General features: G+C 35.3%; 1 protein-coding gene across 2 annotated transcripts in view; it reads left to right on the plus strand.

Annotated features, from left to right (window-relative positions):
• The window catches only part of BLVRA (biliverdin reductase A), a 45,959-nt gene that overhangs the window by 10,051 nt on the left and 13,421 nt on the right, over nucleotides 1–22,487 (plus strand). Inside the window, exons 1-4 of one of the 2 annotated variants that reach the window (XM_031957023.1) lie at nucleotides 175–308; nucleotides 14,102–14,223; nucleotides 18,093–18,212; nucleotides 20,474–20,571. In XM_031957023.1, the coding sequence (XP_031812883.1) occupies nucleotides 300–308; nucleotides 14,102–14,223; nucleotides 18,093–18,212; nucleotides 20,474–20,571 (349 nt within the window). In that variant the 5' untranslated portion in view covers nucleotides 175–299. Of the gene's footprint in view, nucleotides 1–174; nucleotides 309–14,101; nucleotides 14,224–18,092; nucleotides 18,213–20,473; nucleotides 20,572–22,487 lie in introns of those variants that run through there. The other variant, XM_031957028.1, reaches the window with a different exon arrangement.

Consider the following 22,487-nt stretch of genomic DNA (forward strand, 5'->3'; position numbering starts at 1 on the left):
TTCACCCAACATTACTGTGTGCCAGACTTTCCCTTCATACCCCCTCCCTCTCTGTGGTCTGTGTCATTTTATCATATGAGAAGGAAGAATTGGGGCCTCTGCTTTCTATCCTGAAAGTTTATCTGTGCCTGTCTAATTTCATTTATCTATAACAACCATACCCAAAACTACCTCTTTGGAGGGAAACTGAACTGTTTGGGAGCTTGGGGGGGAAGTATTTGCTCCCATTGCAACAGACTTTGCTTTTCTATTGTATCTTCTCAGACTGTACTCAACCTTTGTAGTCCAACACAGTCACAATGACCCAGGTAAGCCTGCAAGTGTGGCCTTAAGGGAAATGTACTCTCTTGCTGGGAGGGGTGCCAGAGAAATGATACCTGAGAGCTTTTCTTCCTCTGTTATTGCTCTGTCTGTCTTTTGATAGGACTTAACCTTTTCTCCCGACATGTCCTTGTTTTCAGAAATAACCCTTCTTTTCCTTACTTTAATGCTACCTTGAGAGACTCCACATGAAACTGGGGGGAAAGCTGGTTTGACAATTCCAAAAGACTTAGGATAAAGAACGAACTGGTGAAGTTTGAATATAGACTGGGGCAATTTTTTTAAAAGGTTTTTTTTTTTTTATTTTTCTTGTTTTTTAGTCTGTTTTTCTTTCACAATAGACTAATACAGAAATAGGTTTTGCAAGATTGCTTGTATATAAGCTATATTATTTCTTGCCTTCTCAATCATAGGGAAGGCAGAGAATTTGGAATTCAAAATTTTAAAAGATGAATAATAAAAATTATTTTAGATATATTATGAAAAAATAACATTAAATATGAAAGAAAAAAAGAAAGTTGGTCTTAAAGTTTAAGATCGACCTCTGATACATATTGGCTGTGTAATCCTGATCAAGTCATTTAATCTCTAAAGGCTCTAGACAACTCTCTGAAATTACAAGCTGCAGAGAAGGTACCAATCCGTGTGGTAAAAAGAGTTTCATCATCTGGGAATTCCTTGTGTCAGTGAAATCACAGGTTCTGTCCCAAGGCTCCATTCTTGGGTTAACTAGTCAACCATTCTGATTTATTGTCTACTCTGTGGCCAAGAATGTACTCAGAATCATGGAAAAGGGAATAAATGGTTCTTAGCAAGGAATAAGTATGAAGTATGTTTTGCAACTCCTACCAATTTCTTTTTCAAGCTCTTTCTGACTTGCACCATTCACTCACCAGCTTCAGATATGTATGTGCTTTTCCATCCCATTTTCCACCCCTCTTCTGGACTTGAGCTCAGTTACTTATACCTTATTACTTCATTACAGTTATTTTCATTTAAAGCTTGGCTCCATCTGAGAAATGAAAGACTTTTTAGTTCCTCCAATCCCCACCCATCTCCAACAAAGAAAATAGATAGAGGAATCAGCTTTGTAAAAGCTTTTGACACTTTGTTTCCTAAGTTTTGCCACCTTGTCCTTATCCTTGCCCACCTTGTCCTTATTGTTCAGTATGGAAATATGGAAACATATTCATGAAAATCTGCATTTTGGAAGGGCCTTAAAATCAGTAGGGTCAGGGAAAAAAATAAGAGCAATCCAAGAAAATCAAGAAAATTATGAAAGGAAAGTCAGCCACCTGGAAATAGAGAATCAAAAATTGAAGGAAGAAAATAATTCCTTGCAAAGCAAAATTGGGTAAGAAGAAGCTAACAATGTTCTAAGACACTAAGAAATTATAAAACAAAATCAAGAGTGAACAAATAGAAGAAGAAATAAAATATCTTATTAGGAAAATGACTGATCTGGAGAACAGATCTAGAAGAAATGATATAAAAATCATTGGACTACCTGAAAATTATGACTAACAAAAACCAACTTTGATATATGACAAGAAATTATCAAACATAATTTCCTGCAAGTTCTGCAACAAGAAGGCAAAATAGAACTAGAAAAAGATCTACTGATCACCATCTGAAAGAGATCGCAGGAGGAATACTTACAGGAATATCATTCCTAAGTTTCAAAACTTCTAGATTAAGGAGAATAGAAACAACAAGAAGAAAACATTTTAAATATCATGTAGCTAAAATAAAGATTATACAAGACCTAGCAGCTGCTACTTTGAAGGACCATAGGTCTTACAAAACTGTATTCTGTAGAGCAAAAGAACTAGAGTTAGAACCAAGGATAACTTACCCTTGCTAAACAAAATTAAATATCGTCCTGGAAAAAAAGGATATTTAATGAACTCAAAGACTTTCAAGTTTTTGGGACAAGCTTAGGGGAAAATTTGACTTATAATATTCAGGAGAAATAGAACTTTTAAAACTGGAGAACTGTTCTGTTCTCATTTTTGTAATGAAAGCAACATATTATTGAATTAAAAATTTTAATCTGCTATTTATTTGTTTAATGGGTAAATTCATCTCCTTCACATTCTAATCTATAATTACTTAATTAATTACTTTATTAATTAATAATCTATAATTACTTATTGTGTATTTTTCTCCTTCCTATTCTTCCTCTCTATCCTTCTCACCCTATTTACCCTATTTCTCCTCACTCCTTTGCTTTACTTCTACTCCCTACCTTGCCCTCTTGTTCCTTAACCTACTAATCCTCCAACAATCCTTCTTCTCTTCTACTCAATCTCCTTGCCCTCTTATTTTTGAACTTAGAAAAATTTTTATTCTAGACCCTTCTAATGTCTTTTTTGTGAGGCAATTAGGGTTAAGTGACTTGCCCATGGTCACATAGCTAGTGTTAACTTTATGAGGCTGGATTTGAACTCAGGTCCTCTTAACTCCAGGACCAGTGCCCTATCTACTGTGTCATTTAGCTGCTCCTATTTTAGTATTTTGAAAGAAAAGTATCAGCTGAACTGAATATGATGAGGTGATTCTAAAAAAATAAAACTGTAGAGAGAGATGAATAAGAGTAATTATCTCATGCAAATGAGGCATTAAAGGAAATATTGATGCAAAAGAAGTTAGGAGAAGGGAGAACAGGTAGTTCTGGAATCTTACTCTCATCAAGAATGAGTTAAAGAGGGAACAACATGTATATTTAGAAGGTAGCCCTTATTAGAGGAGTCAATTAATATATTTATACTATTGGAGACTTAAGACATGGCATATGATTTGAATCCACATGTCTTAACACCAAATCTAGTGTTGTTTCCATACTACTATATTATGTGTAGCCCAAATGTGACATCCTCCCTTCACTCCCCAAACAGAAATAATTTCTCTGAGAACCCTGTTAGTGTTCCTTTGTTCTTCTCTTATTTGTACTTTCATGTTTTGTGTTCTATTAGTTTTATGCATGACATAGTATAGTGAAAAGAACACTGAGTTAGGTCAGGACAACCCAAGGAAGAACACCTTCCACTACTTAGCTATGATATTTTAAGCAAATCGCTCACCTTGTCTGAGTCATAATTTTTTTCTTTCTTTGTAAAATTAAGGGAGTCAGAATAGGGAATGTCTTTGGCTCTATATAGCTAGGAATTATTATTATAATTATCACTACTAAAATTATTACATACTATTAATGATATCCCTGTGATTACTGTGCTATCTATATACTACACTGAAAAGGTTTATCTATATCTTACTCATATTTTTCTACCCCATAGTACTTAACATAATATTTTGCATATAGAAGCTATTCAGTAAATAGCTGTTGGCTGAAAGAATAAATGAAAATGTTTAAGGTAGAGTAGTAGAAAAGGACTGTGAATTGGAAGTTAGAGTACTAAGAGTCAAATCTTGGATTTTTCCTTTATTAGTTGTGTGACATTGGATAAGTCACTTTTCCTTTCTCTTCTAGTTTACTCATCTGTAAAATAAAGGGCATTGGATTAAATAATCTTTAGAGTCCCTTCTCTGTAAGTTGTCTGAATGAGTGAGAAAAAATCCATATAAAAGTTGAACAGAAAAATGAGGGTTGTACCTGAAACCACAAGTCTGTTATCTGAAACTTATTTTTCCTTTGGAATATACAATAAATTCAACATGTGACTTTCAAAGCTGTCCTATTTACCTGCATTTCCCTCTGGACTGAGGATAGTTCCTTGTCATTGCTATAGAAAGGGCAGTCACTTCATTGAATGATTGAATGAGACCTGACATGGTGCTAAGAATCGCATTGATTCTGGTCTACTTAATTGGCTTTTAATTTTTTAATTGGCTTTTTAATTTTTTAAATTGAATTTCCTGTTACTTCTCTTTGCAATATTTACTATAAGATCTCGTTTTTAAATGTTCTTATATATACAATTCTTCCTTACCTGAAATCGGTGGGATTCAGAACACTTCTAAAACGCCTCCTTGTGGTGAACATTATGATTTTTATTTCATTGCTAAACAACCAAACAAAATTCCCGCAAAAGAACCAGCCAGTAGAAAAGAGAGGAACATGTTTGCATTGCCAGCCTCATGAGATTATTTGGGGAAAATACTTTGTATATTATAAATGTTTATATGATACTAATAAAAATGATGGTTTAAAAAAAAAAAAAGGAAAGAAAAGATGTGATCTGATAATATAGGAAGTGGAATTGATTACCAATTGATTATCAAGCCAAGCTGGATGGGCAGGATGTTCTTTAAATATCCATTTATGTTCATAGTTTATTTACTTTATGTAAAATGCTAGGTAAGCACTGTGGGAAAAAAAAAACAAAGAAGTATTTGTCCTCGCTGTCAGGAAGTTTAGAAAATAGAATTTAGGTGATCACTGGCCCCTGTCCAGTTTTGCTCCTTGATGAATTCCATTTTGGAGAAGGGGGAATTCTTTGTCACAGAAAGAAGGAAGAATCTGTGTGCTAAGCACCCCAATCAACAGATTTCTGTATTCTTCTCTCCCCCTGAACCTGGATTTGGGACTTCAGTGAAAAGTTGGCTTATCTCCACTTTCTTTCTGAGCATTCATTTAAGAATATTTCTTTGGCATTCCACTATAAATCAAACATTCCCAGTGTTTACAGTCATATTAGTCTTACTGGCCTTTCTCCCATGTTTTAAACAAACGTCTGTGGTATGGTAAAGATTACTGAAGTTGGAATCTAAGCCCAAATGGACTTAAAATCTAGTTCTGCTACTAGTTAATTTGAAACCTTGGGGAAAAAAAATCAATTAAATTGTGCCTCAGTTTGCTCATCTTTGAGGTGGGTTTGCAAAGATTTGCTATGATTTCTCAGGAGCATTGTGAGAAAAAGCACCTTTCTCTTTAATTTAAACAGATTTTGAACTTAACAAATCAAATTAACAAATCCATATACAAAGTTGAACAGAAAAATGAGGGTTGTACCTGAAACTACAAGTCCATTATGTATAGCCTGCTTTTCCTTTGGAGTAATCTAGTAAATTTAGTAAATATAGTAAATTTAACATGTGATTTTCAAAGCTGTCCTGTTTATCTGGATTTCCCTCTGGATTAGGGGCAACTCTTTGTCATTGCTAAAGAAAGGGCAGTCACTTCATTCAAAGTGAAGCAGGCCAATCCAAAAGAACAGTTTACACCAGAGGCCTCAAAAACAACTGCCCTTGACCCTCACCATCCCCTCAAATATAATGGGAAAATAGTTAAGAAAATAAAGCAAAAAAACAAAAACCAAAAAAAAAACAATATAACATAGATAATGTTATTAAGTGATCTTCTAAGTCAAGCAGCATTCAACAATCCTTAAATACACTTTCCTATTTCTATTTGAGTTTGACATTATTGGTTTATATGATGATGGCTATAATAATGAAAACAAAAATAATGCTAATAGAGATCAGAATTCAGACCAATAAAAAGACTAATCTTTTTTTCACCTTTCTCTTTGTTTTATTATTATTATTCAGCAACATAATTGTACATCTCATTTTTGTATGGAAAGTCTTAACACTCTGGGAAACAACTTTATTTGGCTCATGGCTTGGTCTTTGGAAATGGGAATCCTATGAGATTAAGGTTTATCAGGTCAAATCAACAAGCTTATTCATTCTGGTGCTGAGTACTCTGATTAGGGATGTGGGGGAGAGAGGACTAGAAAACACTTTAAAAGACTCATCTTGAGCCTACTAGTAAAATAGTACTTGATAGCACCATATACTTCCTACCTTTTACTATATATGTGTGTCTTCACACATGTATAGGCATCGGTTTAAAATTTTTCTGAAAAGAAAAAGTAAAATAATAAAAGTTAGATATCATGAAGGCCAGTTAGGATGGTGTTAAAGAAATCCAAATAGGAAGTCAAGTGAGCCTGGACTGGTATAAAAGGAGGTAATTTGAAGAGATGGACTACAAGCAATCTTTGGAAGGAAACAGTCATTTGACTTAAAAAATAATAAATAGATTAAAGGAAACACCAAGATTTAGAGCAAGGAAAATGATTCGTTCTTTGATCTGTGGAATTTCAAGAGATAGTAACACCTAAGTGGATGTATCTGGAAGCCAGAGGTGGAGGGATAGAACTCTGCTGTGGAAACAGAACTGGACATGGAGTTTTGGACATCATTGCCATCAAAGAGTGGATAGTTGATAATAAGAGAATGAATGAGCTTTCTGAGAGGGAGGATTTATATGTGTGTGTGTGTTTGTATGTCTATATATGTATGTGTGTATATGCATAGTTATACCCTTAATTATATAGAAAAATATGCCTAAAATATTATTAATATCGGGATTCAGTAAGACTCAGTTCTTGGTTCTCTCCACATACACTGACACATACATGCATATCTACACAGACACACATATGTATGTTTATACATAGCTATGTATGTATAAATATAGATATCTGTATAGATATGGATTTATCTACATGTGTTTATATACCTCATGTCTATGTAACTATAATGTATACTCCATTATATATGTAGGAGACCAAGAACTGAGTTTTATTGAAACCCAATATACATAGCACTTTGTGGCCAGCTAAAAGAAGCTCTGATATTTTGTCCTAAGAAGGCTAAAAAAATGTAGTAAAAAGGATTTATATTTATGATAAGGAGGCCATGACTGACACTGGAGAGACTGAAAAAGTGATGAGATAGAAGCAATTTTCAAGTGCTTAAGGAGGAAATGTTGGGGGAATAAAATGGAGACAGGAGTTAGAGGCCATTTTCCAGTTTAATCTATGTCAATAATTTGGAAGCCTTGGATACTGAAGGGGAGGACAAGACTCTGCCAGTTCATGGCAGGCATGAAAGGATTGAGGGAATAGGGTAAGAAGTGCTAGGAAAAGGCAGTGGGCAGTCAGATCACAGAATCACAGAATACCCAAGTTGGATGGGACCCCTAATGGCATCTATTATAACTTCTTTCTAACCCAGAATCCCCTCTACAATATCCTGGACAAGAAGTCAGCATTTATTGGAAATTTTCACATTCTGATCAGGAAAGCAGCCCCTTTGATTTTTTTTGACAGATCTAAATATTGGAAAGTTTTTGTTTATTCCAGACTAAAATTGACCTCTTTCTACTTTCCACTGCTCATTCCTAATTCTGCCCTCAGGGAACAAGCAGAACAGGTCTAGCCTCTCTGCCATGTTACAGCTCATAAAATAATTGAAGATGACTTGGGGCAGGGAAATGAATGATGGATTTGGATTCAGAGACCTGGATTTCAAATTAGACAAAGTCCTCAACTTTCCGGACTTAGACTCTTTGTCTTTAACTATTACTAGATGGTCTCATATCACCAGGATCTTTTTTAGATGAATCATTATTTCATTCTTCTTCCCCATCTTCTCTCAGTGAGGATAATTTTTGGAATGCAAGAATAAGACTGTACACATTTCTCTTTTCAGTTTCATCAGAACAGTTTGGCTGATTTATCCAGTTCTTTTTGAAGACAAACTCTCTCATCTGATATGTTAGTAAGCCCTCGAAGCTTTATATTATCTGTGTATTTCAATGTGTCATTGATGCTTGTTTACAGCAAAAACACAAGCTCTTTGGGTCAGGCTATTCAACTATTTCCAAATGCACAGAATTTTGCTGTTAACGATCTGACATTTCTTTATCTTTTTTAATGAGATTATATGAAATAAGTTGTCAAGTGCTTTGCCAAAGCATATCCCCTGATATGTCTGGTGACTATCAAAAAAAGAGGGGAAAAAAAGAGGTATCATTAGTCTGTTCTTAAATCATCCTGGTTTTTGGTGATTCATCACAATTTCATTTTCCAAATGTCTTCTGACCATTTCTTAAAATAGATTTAGAGCTGGACAACAGAAGCCAGGGAGTCTTATCTCCTCATGTTCATCTGAGGAAACTGAAGCTTAAGTTTAAGGGACTTTGTCATGTAGCCATTCAACTTTTTAAAACCAGAGGCACTCAGTTTAGTAGACTAATAACAACAGTCCATTTGTGTTACTGTATTCATGGAAGGCTTCATGATTTACAAAAGAATTTCACAATTATGCTAAATAGAAAGGCATTTAGAATGAGACCTAGAGAAATTTAAGAAATGACTTGCTTAAGACCCCACAGTCACTGATTCAGAGCACAGACTCAGTTTCAAAATACAAAATAAGCATGCCAAAGGATTTCCAGTTCTTAATGATATTTCTGAAGTGAATGAAAACTTTATACCTAATTAGTTATTCTCTGGAGCAGAGGAGTGAGAAAAATAAGCATTTAGTACAAGAGAAAGAAAAGTTGATTTGAATGGAAGAGGAAAAAAGAAGGAATACAGTTAAGATACATGGCTTGTAGAATGCACATGAGATTTGTCCATTTCTCTGACCATGTCTACTGTCATAGACTGGATTACCATATCCATCCTGAAACAAAGAAATTCACTTTTTACTCTCAGAGTATATGAAATGCAAATGGTTAGAATAACCAGCAGAGGGCACACTTACTCCAACTTTTGCATTGACTGGCTTACCAGTCAAGAGCCGCCAATGTTTTGAAAATAAAAACAATGGACAGGTTTGTTGTTGTTTTTTAAATCCAGCTCTTTTTCCTTTGGGGAAAAAAAAAACTAAAATAGTAACATTTGAACTCAAATGGCTATTTTGAAATCCCGATGTGTCAAAAAGGAAAGGGTATAATTGATTTTAGAGGTTATGTGTTGCAGAAAGAAAGCACACCCTAGAGTCACAGGTCAAACCTCACCTCCGAGGCTTGCTACCTCTGCAACTTTGAGCATGCTACTTAAACTCTCTGTGCCTCAGTTGTCTCATGTGAAAATCTAAAGGGTCTTTTAGCTTTAAAATCTCTGATTTGGAAGGGAAAAGCCTCCAGGAAAAGGAAGAAGGATAAAGAGATGAGATGGTTTCTTTTGGCATAAGTCATGTCACAGGTGGGTGGAGCTAGAGTTCTAACTTTTTTAAAAAGAAAAAGGAAAAATTGAGTTCCAAATTAATATATTTAAAAATAAATTCAATATTTGAATGAACCAAAATTACTTTTTTGGATCTTTTTCCTGGCTCCCCCTTCCCATTTGAGGGAGAAAAATGCCAACACTAAGAAAACTCTTATAAAAAATATACCAATTTGAGAAAAACAAAATTTCTGCATCAGCCACACCTAAAAAATATGAATTTCCCCTAAGTCCATCACTTCTCTATCAAGATGTGGGCAGTATGTTTCATCAGGAGTTCTCTGAAATATTGGTTGGTCTTTGCATTGATCAGAGATTTTGAGTTTTTCAAAATTGTCATTATGTAATTGTATAAATTGTTCTCCTTGTTCCAAGTTTATTTTTTGAATATTTTATTTTTTTTCAACTAGATGTAAAACAATATTAATATGCATTTCAAAAAATTTTGAGTTTCAGGTTCTTTCCCTCCCTTCCTCTGCTTCCTCCTCCCCGAAATGGCAAGCAATTTGATGTAGGTAATAAATGTCACACATATTTCTCAAATGAAAAATCACTATATTTTGTGTCTAAGGAATCATTCAGAAGAACATGCTAAACATTTAGAGGTCAAGATACCTTTTTGGTAAGATATTTTTTTCATAAAAATCAATGTCCTCAAATGGTCAGGGAACCATCAAGAGATTCCAGGGCTTTTGTTGTTGTTGTTGTTGTTTGGTTGGTTTTTTTTTGTTGTTGTTTTTGTTTTGTTTTGTTTTTTTGGCTTTTGTGAGTTTTGTGATCATGGTGACAAATTACTTAATTTAAGTGTTAGTTTTCTCCTTTGTTAAAATGGGTTGTGGGAAACTATTGGTCTGATCTTCCTTTCAGGACAGTTTTGACAATCAAATGAAATAGATTAATGCTTTGTAATAAAGAAACCCTTACATGAATAGAAAATGATATTTAGTCATATCTGCTCTACTCAAGGCAGAACATTGGATAGCTTAGAAAAGGAGAACTCAAAGTATTCAGAATCTTGATTGTACAGCTGTGTATAGAATAATGCAATGTCTTTTTAGGTATATGGAATATGTCTCCTTTATGGAAGGCATGGACAAGAGTCTCCCAGTTTGAGAAGACATGGATGAGTTGTGATTTGAAGAGAATGGGGGGGAATTGAGATGGTGAAGAGCAGACAGATTTTCTGTGACCTCCTCTGACCTTCTCTCAAACCAACAGTAGATTAAGCCTCTAAACTGATTTTGGAGTCTCTGAGCCCAGACCACAGCAGAGGGAGCCAGGGTCAAAGAGCTGGGTTGGGGAGCTAGAGAACTGCTGCTTCCATTCACCTGGGAATCTTCTGTGAGCCTCTTAGGCTACTCTGTCCTGGTTGCAAGCAGGTGGTTTGGCGGATTTGCTACAAAAGGCAAATTGTAAACCACTATGCACCCAAAGAAGGTGAGCTAATTGTGATTACCCAGCACCAGAAGTCAATCAGGAGAACTGCCCCAGGACAAACTAAAGTAGCTGTTGCTCTTTTGCATTGAGAAGACCTCAAGCCTTAAAAAAACAAAAAACCAAAAAAACTAGCAAAAAACCAAAAACAACACTCACCATAGACAGCTTTTATGGAGAGAGAGAATGGCTCTCAAATCCTGAGGTTCCTAAAGGAGATATGAGCTAGTCCCTATTTCACCGAGGATTTCTTAGAAGATTGTGTAAAGGATCTTAAAAGAGAGTTAGAAGAAAAATGGGGAAAGGAAATGAGATTTTTGCAAGAAGGGATGGGAAAAGCATGTAATTCCCTACAAAACAGATTTGATGAAATGGAAAAAGCACATAATTCCTTACAAAATAGATATTAAAAAGATACCAATTCACAGAAAAAAAATGTGTGAAATGGGAAAAAAAATGCAATGAACAAAACAATTCAATTGGCCAAATACAAAAGGAGCTTAAAAAAAAAGGTAACTGAAAAAAATAATACACTAAAAATTAGAATTGAACAAATGAAAGTGAATGACTCAATAAGACTCAAGAATCAGTCAAACAAAAACAAAAATGTAATTTGGAGAGAATGGCCCCATTAAAGAAATCATGGAGTCATCAAAATATGATTATGTAGCTACATGGACCAGTGGATGGGAATGCTGGGCCTAAGTCGGGAAGATCTGAGTTCAAATGTGGAGTCAGTCATTTATTAGTTGGGTGACCCTGAGCAAGTCACTCAGTGTCTGCCTCAGTTGCGTCATCTGAATTGGGGAGAATAATAATGCCTCTCTTCCAAGACAGTCATGAGGATAAAATGAGATACCTGCAAAGCTCTTGGAAAATCTTGAATATCACACAGCTAACAAGCGACAGAAGTAAAGTTCCCATCAAGCTCTCTAAGCAACTTGATAGTCAATAACTCAAGGGTCCTCAAACTTTTTAAATAGGGGGCCAGTTCACTATCCCTCAGTTTGTTGGAGGGTCGGACTATAGTAAAACCAAAAATTTTGTTTTGTTGCCCTTTAAATAAAGAAACTTCATAGCCCTGGGTGAGGGGGATAAACGTCCTCAGCTGCTGCATCTGACCCGTGGGCCATAGTTTAAGGACCCCTGCAAATAACTAGCTGCTATTGTTATTGTTGTTCCTGTACATGGAAATGTACCCCAGAACATCTGTGGATATAACATCAAGTCTAGCACAGTTTTTGTGATTTCTAGCTCTTAATTATTAGAAATTTTTAAAAGTTTTTTTTGGGGGGTGGAAAAAGGGAGGATAGTACTGAAAATATACTTTTATTCACTTTGCATGAACACATACTTTTATTTATTTCAGGGAATTGGGAAGTCAGACTATTTTCTCTCCCTGCCTCCAACGTTTACCCCAAGGTTCATTGTCCTTTTATCTGGAATTGCCCCTATAAATCCATGGAGATCTACTTTTCTGTACAAGGGTTTGCTAAAATTTTCTTTGTTTTCCTCTCTATAGTTCAATCTCATACATGGCAGTCCACCTTTTTTTTTTCCATGTCGTTGTCATACCCAAAATGTTCTCCTTCACATCTGCCTTTAAGAACCTCCAGCTTCTGTCCATTCAGCTGAAGTTCTGTCTTCTTCAGGAATTCTTTCCTATTGCCTCCAGCTCCTGATGCCTTCCTCTCCAAAGTTAACTTGCACCTTCTTTGATTATAGCCTATATAGATCTAACATAAAAGCCTATTAGGATGTATGCTTCTCAAGAATAAAGATGGTCTTTATTTTTCTTCATATCCTCTGAGCTTAGCAAAGTACCAATGCATAATTACCACTTGATAAAGGCTTAATGATTGATTGATCAATTCATTAGGGCACACAGTTTTATTCCACCAGAGGGGAGAGACTAAATGGTTTCTCTTATGAGACTAGACACAGTTAAACCTTCATCTTCAATAGAAAGATAATAGTTTCTAAATGTATTAACAGCTTTTCACTCATTTGCTGGGATGGAGAAAGGCTCTCATTAAGAGAAAATTAATGGTTAAGACCAAGCCAGTGAGACCAAGGCATCTATTACTGCTCACTGACAACATATGTACAGGAACAACATATGTCAGTGACAAAAGCAGGTCTTAAAGGTGAATTCTCTTCTCTAGTATTCAGTCTGTCATAAAATCCATGACAATCATGGATGTGGTAAGCACTTAGGTTTGAAGTAAGAAAACCTGGGCCCTGCCTCTTAATTATCTAGGTTTCATTAGGCAAGTCATTTAACCTTGTTGAATCTCAGTTTCCTTATCTTTAACATGAAGTTGAAATGGTGGCTTCTGAGACCACCTTCCCCCTCCCAACTCTATGAGTGTGATCTTATAGTCATAAGAAACAGAATCAAGAGATTTAGGCCATCTAGGTGGGGATGAAGCAAATTCTAATTGACAAGATCAGAATAAAGTATTAAGCCCTGGCCAAGCTGTAGCCTTGATTAGCTGAATACAGAAGACAGAATGAGAGAGCCTAAGGGAACTTTATGAGATGATTCAGATGAAGTAAAAGCCCTAAAGTGTGCTATAATTGTCTGCTATCACCACCAAAACCAGGACCACCACCACCACCATCACCATCATTATCATCTTATTTGTTATCTTGAATTCTGAAACTCTGCAAACTAGGAAGAGTAGATTTTACTCTAAGTAGTTGCCAGGGCAATTTAGGATTGGGTGACATATCAAAAGAAGGGTATTGGAGAGGATGAAAGAGTCAGGCCCATGATTCTAGGATCATAATCTCAAGAAGTAAAATTCTTTGGTGCTTTTGATGGTTTCAAGGAATTATCCAAAGGTTAATTGGGAGATTCTTCTATTGAAGGGTGACCTGGGTTGTTGCCTCATAGAACTGTGGGATGTCTTTTTTTTTTCCTGGGGGATGCAGAGATAGGAAAAGGAGGAACTCATTTTTAGTGCTTGCACTGTGACTTCAGAAGAATCTTTTTTCATATCGGAGGTTCCAAGGGAGAGATGACAATAATAATTTTGCATTTGGTTCTTCTTCCTGGATGTCTGCCAGTCACAGAGACCTAGGTAGCTCCAAAAAATGGCTTCATACAATGGAAAGAGTTTTGACTCAAGAATCAGAGGTCCTGTGTTCAAGTCCTACCTTTGTGAAATGTCACTGCTCCTCTGAGACTTAATTTCCTCATAATCAGAAAAAAAAAATAACAGGATTGGACCGGATGGACTCTTAAGGCTCTTTTTAGCTCTACATTTATAATCTTTTGCCTCTTTGTTTGTTTATTTGCAACTTCTCCTTGAATACGTGTGTCCTCTTTTCAAATTCTATATGTTCTTTTGCAGCCAGAAAGAATGTTTGGTGTTGTGGTGGTCGGCGTTGGCAGGGCTGGATCTGTGCGGATAAGGGATTTGCAGAGTCCCCAGCTTCCTCCCAGCCCCCTGAAACTGATTGGATTTGTATCCAGGTTAGTGACGTCCAAGTTTTATCCCAGATCCTATACACAGTAAGCATTAAATAGTTATTGTTTGATTGCTTGATAAGTAATTCAAAAGAAAGATTTCTTTATATTCTGTTTATTTCCCTATATCTATATTGTTGTTGCTTTGATGTTCTCAAACTTCTATTAAAAGTTTTGTTTCTGTATCCACACATATGTCCATGTAAAGCAATTCATAACACATCAGTATAGCACTTTTATGTTGTATGGCATTATTACATATGTACATATTTATAATACACTTGTATAGCATTTTATATCGTATGCCATTATTATATATGTACACATTTATATGGCACTTTTATATTATATGGCATTATTACATATTTATAATACTTTTGTATAGCACTTTTATATTAAATGACACTATTACATATGTACATATTAATAACATACCTAATATATCACTTTTATATTGAATGGTATTATTATGTATGTGTGAATGGTAAATTATGTATATTTAAATATGTATTAAATATATAATGAATATAAATATATAAATACATATTTATAACACATTTCTATAGCACTTTTATATTGAATGGCTCTATTATATATGTAAATATTTATATTTGTATAGCACATTTATATTATGTAACATTATTCTATATGTACATATTTACAACACATGTTTGGCACTTGTATATTATTACACAACATATTTCTAACACACGTGCATGACACATTATATTGTATGGCATTATTACATACATACTTATACTTGTTTGGCACTTTTGTATTGTATGGTATTATTACATACATATGTTTTAATAACTCATTTTGTATAGCACATTTATAATATGTAACATTATTTTATATGTACATATTTACAACACATATTTGACACTTTCATATTATATACCATTATTACACATGAACATATTTATAACACGTGTATGCCACTTTTATATTGTATGGCGTTATTACATACATATCTATCTGTAACACATTTGCATAGCACTTTTATATTGAATGACTGTTATATATGTAAATATAATGTTTGTATAGCACATTTATAATATGTCGCATTATCTATATGTGCATGTTTATAACACATCTGTTTGGCACTTTCATATTATATATCATTATTACACATGAACATATTTATAATTTGGCACTTTTATATTGTATGGCATTATTACCTATTACATATTTATAACACACTTGTATGGCATTTTATATTGTATGACATTGTTATCTATGTATATATTTATAAGATACTTGTATAGCATTTTTATATTGTCTGGCATTATTACCTAAGTACATATTTATTATACATTTAGATTTTGAAAGCCTTTATTATGGCAACCCTATGAAATTGGTGGTGAAGGTGTTATAAGCCCTACTTTGCTCCTGAAGAAACTGTGGCTGAGACATGTTAATTGACTGGCCCATAGTCACTCAGCTAGTGAGGGTTAGGGTAAGTCTTTTGGCTTTTTGATTGCAAATGCTGTACTCTTTCTATGGTGCCTCTCCTGCCTTTCTGAGTTTTGTCTGCATGTAGGAAATGAGTTTGCCAGGACACAGAGAGACAGAGAGACAGGAGGCAGCATGTACCAGGCAGATCTCCCTAGTCAGTAAAGACAAACCATGACCCTGAAGCCCAGAGCTTGGGGACCTCCAAATTACTAAACCTACTTCTATTCCAGCCCCAGCAACCATCATTGTAGAGTGAAATCTTTGTGGAGAAAGGGCCAATCTTCCTCATCACCAATGGCAACCACTGATAATAACAGTACAAAAGCCCTGAGGATGTCAGAATCCCCCAGACCACCAGTCCTGCCTCTAGGCCATCCCTCTTGGCAATTATTGGAGAAGCAAGCCAGGGGTCAGTCATTCTCACCAACTGGTAACCAATTGCCACACACAAGGGCCAGGAGGAAAAGTACCTGGGAGAGAGACAGGAGACAGCAGGTGCCAGGCAAGTCCATTCACTACCACCTTGACCACCACCTCCCCTCATGTCCTGCTGGAGGCAGGCCAGGACCCTGACCCAAGAGCCTTTGACATAATCATGCTTCCAGCCCAGAATCCACAGCCATTAACCTGGGAAACAGTCCCTGTGAAGAAGATCCACCAGAGCCCCTTCAAATGATTCAACATCAGAAATTAATATGATACTATTAATGGAAATGATATTATTAAATAAGAACAATACCATCTGCTTTGGGGGCAGCTAGGTGGTGCTAAAGTGCACAGAGTTCCAGGCTTGGAATCACGAAGACTCATTTTCTTGAGTTTAGATCCAGCCTCTGATACTTCCTAGCTGTGTGATCCTAGACTAGTCACTTAATTTGTACATAGGTAATAATGTCTTACAATATGAAAGTGCCATACAAGTGTGTTATAAATATGTACATAGGTAACAATGCCATACAATATAAAAGTGCCATACAAGTGTGTTATAAATATGTTCATATGTAATAACGATATATATATATATATATATATAATATGAACAGGTATCTTATAAACATGCACATATAGATAATGGTACATATTATAAATGTCTATACAAACATTATATTTACATATATAATAGAGTCATTCAATATAAAAATGCTACACAAATGTGTTACAGATATGTACACATGTAATAATTGAATTTGCCTCAATTTCCTCATCTGTAAAATGAGCTGGAGAAGGAAATGGCAAACCCCCTAGTACTTTGTCAAGTAAACCCCAAATGAAGTCTTAGACATGACTGAAAAAAACAACTGAACAAGAATGCTTTGCTTCTGTATCCTAGGGACCATGAGACCTTTCCATCTGACTTTTGGCTGAAACATACCATATGTATTGTAGCTCCCCTTAGAATGTTATCAGGGTTGTCCAGTTTTCTATTTGTACCCTAGTGCTTAGAACAGTGGTTTACAAATATTAGGTGTTTATTAATCACCTTGTGATTAATGATTAATTAATTAATCATTAATTAATGATTAAAGTGATTAATAAACACTTTAATCATTCATTCACTTCTAGAGGATGACATTCAGTCCTCTTCTTCCTATTTGGCTCAGGAGACCTGAGCGGAATCCCCATCCTCTGTGCTCTACCCAAAATGACTTTCTTTTTTATTCCTCCATCTCTCATCATCATACCCCTGCACTAGCAACCCCAATGCCTGAAAACCCTTTCTCTTCACTTTTTAGAAAGCCCAACTTTACCTCAAAAGTCATTACAAATGTTCCTGTCTACAAATCTTTGCATTTACTTTGTATATATTATTTAAGAATTTATAGGAATACATTGTATCTTTCCTACCCCCAATAGAATGTAAACTTTTTAAATGTTTAGGTTTTGTCTTTGTATCCAAAGCACTTAACACAGTAGTTGGCACTTAGTAGTCATCTAATAAAAGCTTGTTGATTGAATCCAAATAACTTTTTGCACCATTGGGCACAATACACACACTTGTGTGTATATGTTCATAGGTAGGTAGTATCACTTTTTTTTTTTTTTTGATGAACAAAACATCTCCTACCAGTAACCAAAAAGCTCTGAGCAAGAGATCCAAGTTGTAGTCTGCTCTAGGTTTACCCTTCTTTCCACTTTGGTAAATGAATATGATAGTGTTACAGTGAGTAAGCTACAAAGGACTATGGTCTGTAACTGCTTCCATGGAAGAATTTGTTCCCATCAGAGGGATGGAGCCAGTGGGGAATAACCTGGAAATGAGAGAGGGGGTGATGGAGGAAGCCAGGAGAATTCTACTATTTCTGAATATTGTGGTTTGGACATCTGGGTGGATAGAAAAGGGATGGTGTTTGTTTTTCAGACTGAATGACCTATTTCTTTTCAATTCTCACTTCCTTCTTTCCCTGTGGCTTTTCTAGGAGAGAACTTGGTAACATTAATGAGGTGAAGCAAATCTCCCTGCAAGATGCTCTTTCTAGCACAGAAGTTGATGTCGCCTACATCTGTAGTGAGAACGTTAGCCACGAGGAGTATGTCAGGTTAGTTTTCTGTCCCTATTTCTATCTGTGTCTCCATACTTCAGTCCTGTATCTTTCTTGCCTTCTGTCTAGTGGAGCTGCCTAGAGAATTGGGTAGATACTCGTGTCTAATGAGCTGTGAATATTGATTCCTTTGAATGCCAGTTCACTTCAAAGGTGAATTGAAATTTATTTATTTATTTGGATTTAAATGTTTTATTGATTAATTTTCTTTCTTTCTTTTTTTTAAAAATAGCCTTTTATTTACAGGTTATATGTATGGGTAACTTTACAGCATTGACAATTGCCAAACCTATTTCTTGTTCCAATTTTTCCCCTCCTTCCCCCCACTTCCTCCCCCAGATGGCAGGATGACCAGTAGATGTTAAATATATTAAAATATAAATTAGATACACAATAAGTATACATGATCAAACTGTTATTTTGCTGTACAAAAAGAATTGGACTCTGAAATATTGTACAATTAGCCTGTGAAGGAAATCCAAAATGCAGATGGGACAAAAATATAGGGATTGGGAATTCAATGTAATGGTTTTCAGTCATCTCCCAGAATTCTTTCACTGGGTGTAGCTGGTTCAGTTCATTACTGCTCCATTGGAACTGATTTGGTTCATCTCATTGCTGAGGATGGCCAGGTCCATCAGAATTGGTCATCATATAGTATTGTTGTTGAAGTATATAATGATCTCTTGGCCCTGCTCACTGGTGAATTAAAATTTAAACAGGAACCATGTTACCTATAGCATATGAGGTAGAGGAGGAAGAAGAGACTAATAGTGATTAGGTCACTGCTGTGTCAAAAACCTCCCACAATTCCTTAATAAAGTTCATGGCCTGGCATTCAGGGCCCTCTATAACCTGGCACCATTCTAACCTCCCAGCCTATCTCATATTATTGTTTTCGAAGTCCTGTAGGTAGCACCCAAATTGTCCAATGTGCTTCCCACTTTCTTGCCTTCCTACTTAGTTCTTACTGATGCCCAAATGATATGACTTCCCTTCTTGAGCTTTTGAAATTCTCCCCCAACCTCTAAAAACCAATTCAAATGGCACGTTTTTCAATTCCTGATTCTCTAAGACATAAACAACCTAATCTACTCCTTCTTCATCACCCAGATCTTGCAAACCCTTTGTTCTGTACTTTCTAAAGCTCTTATCATATATTACTATTTTCCATACTTGAAAGAACTCTGCTTTTGGGGTAATGGCTTTGTTATTGTTCAGTCTCATTCTTGGTGACCCCACTTGGGATCTTCTTAGAGATATTGGAGAGGGTTTTCCATTTCCATTTCCTTCTCCAACTCCTTTGACAGATGAGGAAACTGAGGCAAGCAGGGTTAAAAGATTTGCCCACAGTTACACAGTTAATAAGTGTCAGAGGGCAGATTTGAACTGATGAAGATGAATCTTCCTTATTCCAAGCCCAGAGTTCTATCCCTTGTGCCATCTGGGTTCAAATCCTATCTCTGTCACTTGTTAGGTAAGTGCATCAATCAATAAACATTTACTAAGAAGTGACTATTTGCCAGGCTCTATACTAAGCATAAGTTACCTAATTCCAGTAGGCCTCAGTTTCCCAGATTAAACTATCTGTAATGTCCTTTCATGTTCTAAATTCTGTATTCCTTTGATCTGTGTACATCTTATCTCTTTGTAAGCACTAATATGAAGACAGAAACTCTATCATATCCAAACTTTGCATCTCCCCTAGCACCTAGCATAGTAATTTACAGATCATCATTATCATAATTAACAGCTGACACTCATACAATGCTTTACCTATTTCATATCATTTGATACTCACACTGGGTAGGAAGTGATACCTGTATTATTAGCCTCTTTTTATATATGAGAGGACATTTTTTGGAAACATTAAATGCTTTGTTTATATTCTAGTGTCAAGAAACAGAGTTCAAACCAGGCCTAGCTGATGCTTAGTTCCTTGCCCTTTTTAACTAATCTCTGGCTCTCCAAAAGGTCTTTCATAAGTGCTCCTTGAACTGAATTGAGTTCAATTAATTTGGCAGAAGAATGGAACCTTCAGAGTACTGTTGTCACTGTTGGGGAGCAGAAGATCTTTGAGGGATGGTTTTCATTTTTTGTTTTCTATTTTTTTCCTATAGTCTCCTACACACACACACACACACACACACACACACACAAATTCACAAAAGGCACCTGCCATCTATTGCTCCCTGTATTTGGAATTTTAGAAACTTTCTTGAAGTTTAATTTCCGTGTTTGTCTCTTTTACTCCAAAGGCAGTTTCTCAGTGCTGGCAAACATGTCCTGGTGGAATATCCAATGACTTTGTCCCTGGCAGCAGCCCAGGAACTCTGGAAGATGGCAGAGGAGAAAGGTGATTGCTATTTTTTAAAAAAAATTTTCCCCAATTACATGTTAAAACAATTTTTAAAAAATAAAGTTTTGAGTACCAAATTCTGTTCTATTCCCTTTCTCTTTTCCCTGAGACAGTCAATAAATAAGGGATATATATATATATTCACATATATATGTGAAATCATGTAAAATTTTTCCATATTAGTCATTTTATATAAGAAGACTACGCCAAAAGAAAAAGAATGAAAGTGAGAAATAGCATGCTTCCGTCTGTATTCAAATAATATCAGTTCTTTCTCTGGAAGCAGATAATATGTTTCATCCTTAGCCTTTTGGGATTGTCTTAGATCATTGTATTGCTGAAAAGAGAGAAATCATTCACAGTTCTTCATTGAATAATATTGCTGTTAATTCTGTACAACATTCTCTTGCTTCTGCTCATTTCACTTTGCCTCAATTCATGTTAAGTTTTCCTAGGTTTTCTGTAATCATCCTGCTCGTCATTTCCTATTACATAATAATATTTCATCATAATCATATGCCACAGGTTATCAACCATTCCTCATGTCCTTGATGGACATCCCTTCAATTTTCAATTCTTGACCACTGCAAAAAAAAATAACAACAAAACACACACATAAATGCTATAAATATTTTTATATATGTAGGTCCCCTTACTCCACTCCTTTTTTAAAAATTTACTCGTTGGGTTTATAGACCTATTAGTAGTATTGTTGGATCAAAGGATATGTATCATTTTATAGTCCGAGTTCTGAATTGCTCTCCAGAATGGTTGGATGAGTTCACAACTCCACCAACAGTTCATTAGTGTCCCAGTTTTTCCATATCCCCTCCAACACTGATCATTTCCCCTTTTTGTCATGTTAGCCAATCTGATAAGTGTGAAGTACTTCAGATTTGTTTTAATTTGCATCACTAATTTAGTGATTTGGAGAATTTTTTCATTTGAGTATATGTGGTTTTGATTTCTTTGTCTGAAAACAGCCTATTCATATCCTTTGTACCATTTAGGTGATGGCTATTCTTGATATATTGGATACTGAATCCTCCTTTGTCTGGAGAAATACATTTCTAAATTTTGCATCGAAGCCTATTATCTTCTTTTGGTTTTACAGTGATGTTATTACTGTTCACCAGAAATATACTATTCTGGAATTATTCTAATTCCATAATGATGATGAATATTTATGTATGTCTTTGCATTTTGCTTTATTGCTTGGTTCCTTGGAACAACCTTGTAAAGTAGGTACTGCAGGTATTGTTTTCTCATTTTACAGATGAGGAAACTGAGGCTTAAAGGGATTCATCCATAGTCATAGATTTAGTACACACTGGAATCAAGACCCAGAATCTGGTCTTTGATTCAAAATGCAGGTCTTATTTCCGATGCAGCATATTTTTTTTAAAAAATAACGCATAATGCCTTTGTAGTCTCATGACTATAATGTTCATATTGCCTACTGAGAAAAATTATGCTAAATTATTCAATGTACATATGTAGCACATTCCTGGAAGCTAATAGAGGTTTTCTCAGGCTTTTCTAGTTTCAATTTTGCATTGAGAATCTTTAAAATGTATTTGTATAATTGGTGCAGTAATCTTTTTTATTGTATTATGTTATGGAAAAAGCTTGTTTTAGTCAATAAATTACAAATAAAATTAAAAAAGAAAGAAAATAAAAATAAAAAGTACAAACAGTAAAACATTTAAAAAAATGTATTAGTACATTTTTCTGTCTTAGTGCATAGAATATACCAAGCAAATTAAGGAGCCAGCATTGTTTAGCGTTGTGGCAGCAAAGTCAAGTAGCAACAAGGATCACTTAACCACATGAGAATCTCTGCTGGTTGCATTCAGACTTAGAAAATCACAAATTAGCATTATCTCTGTTCCATTGTAAATTTATTTATCTTA

Source organism: Sarcophilus harrisii, chromosome 1 (genome assembly GCF_902635505.1).
Source record: "Sarcophilus harrisii chromosome 1, mSarHar1.11, whole genome shotgun sequence".
In the NCBI taxonomy this organism is placed as follows: Eukaryota; Metazoa; Chordata; class Mammalia; order Dasyuromorphia; family Dasyuridae; genus Sarcophilus; species Sarcophilus harrisii.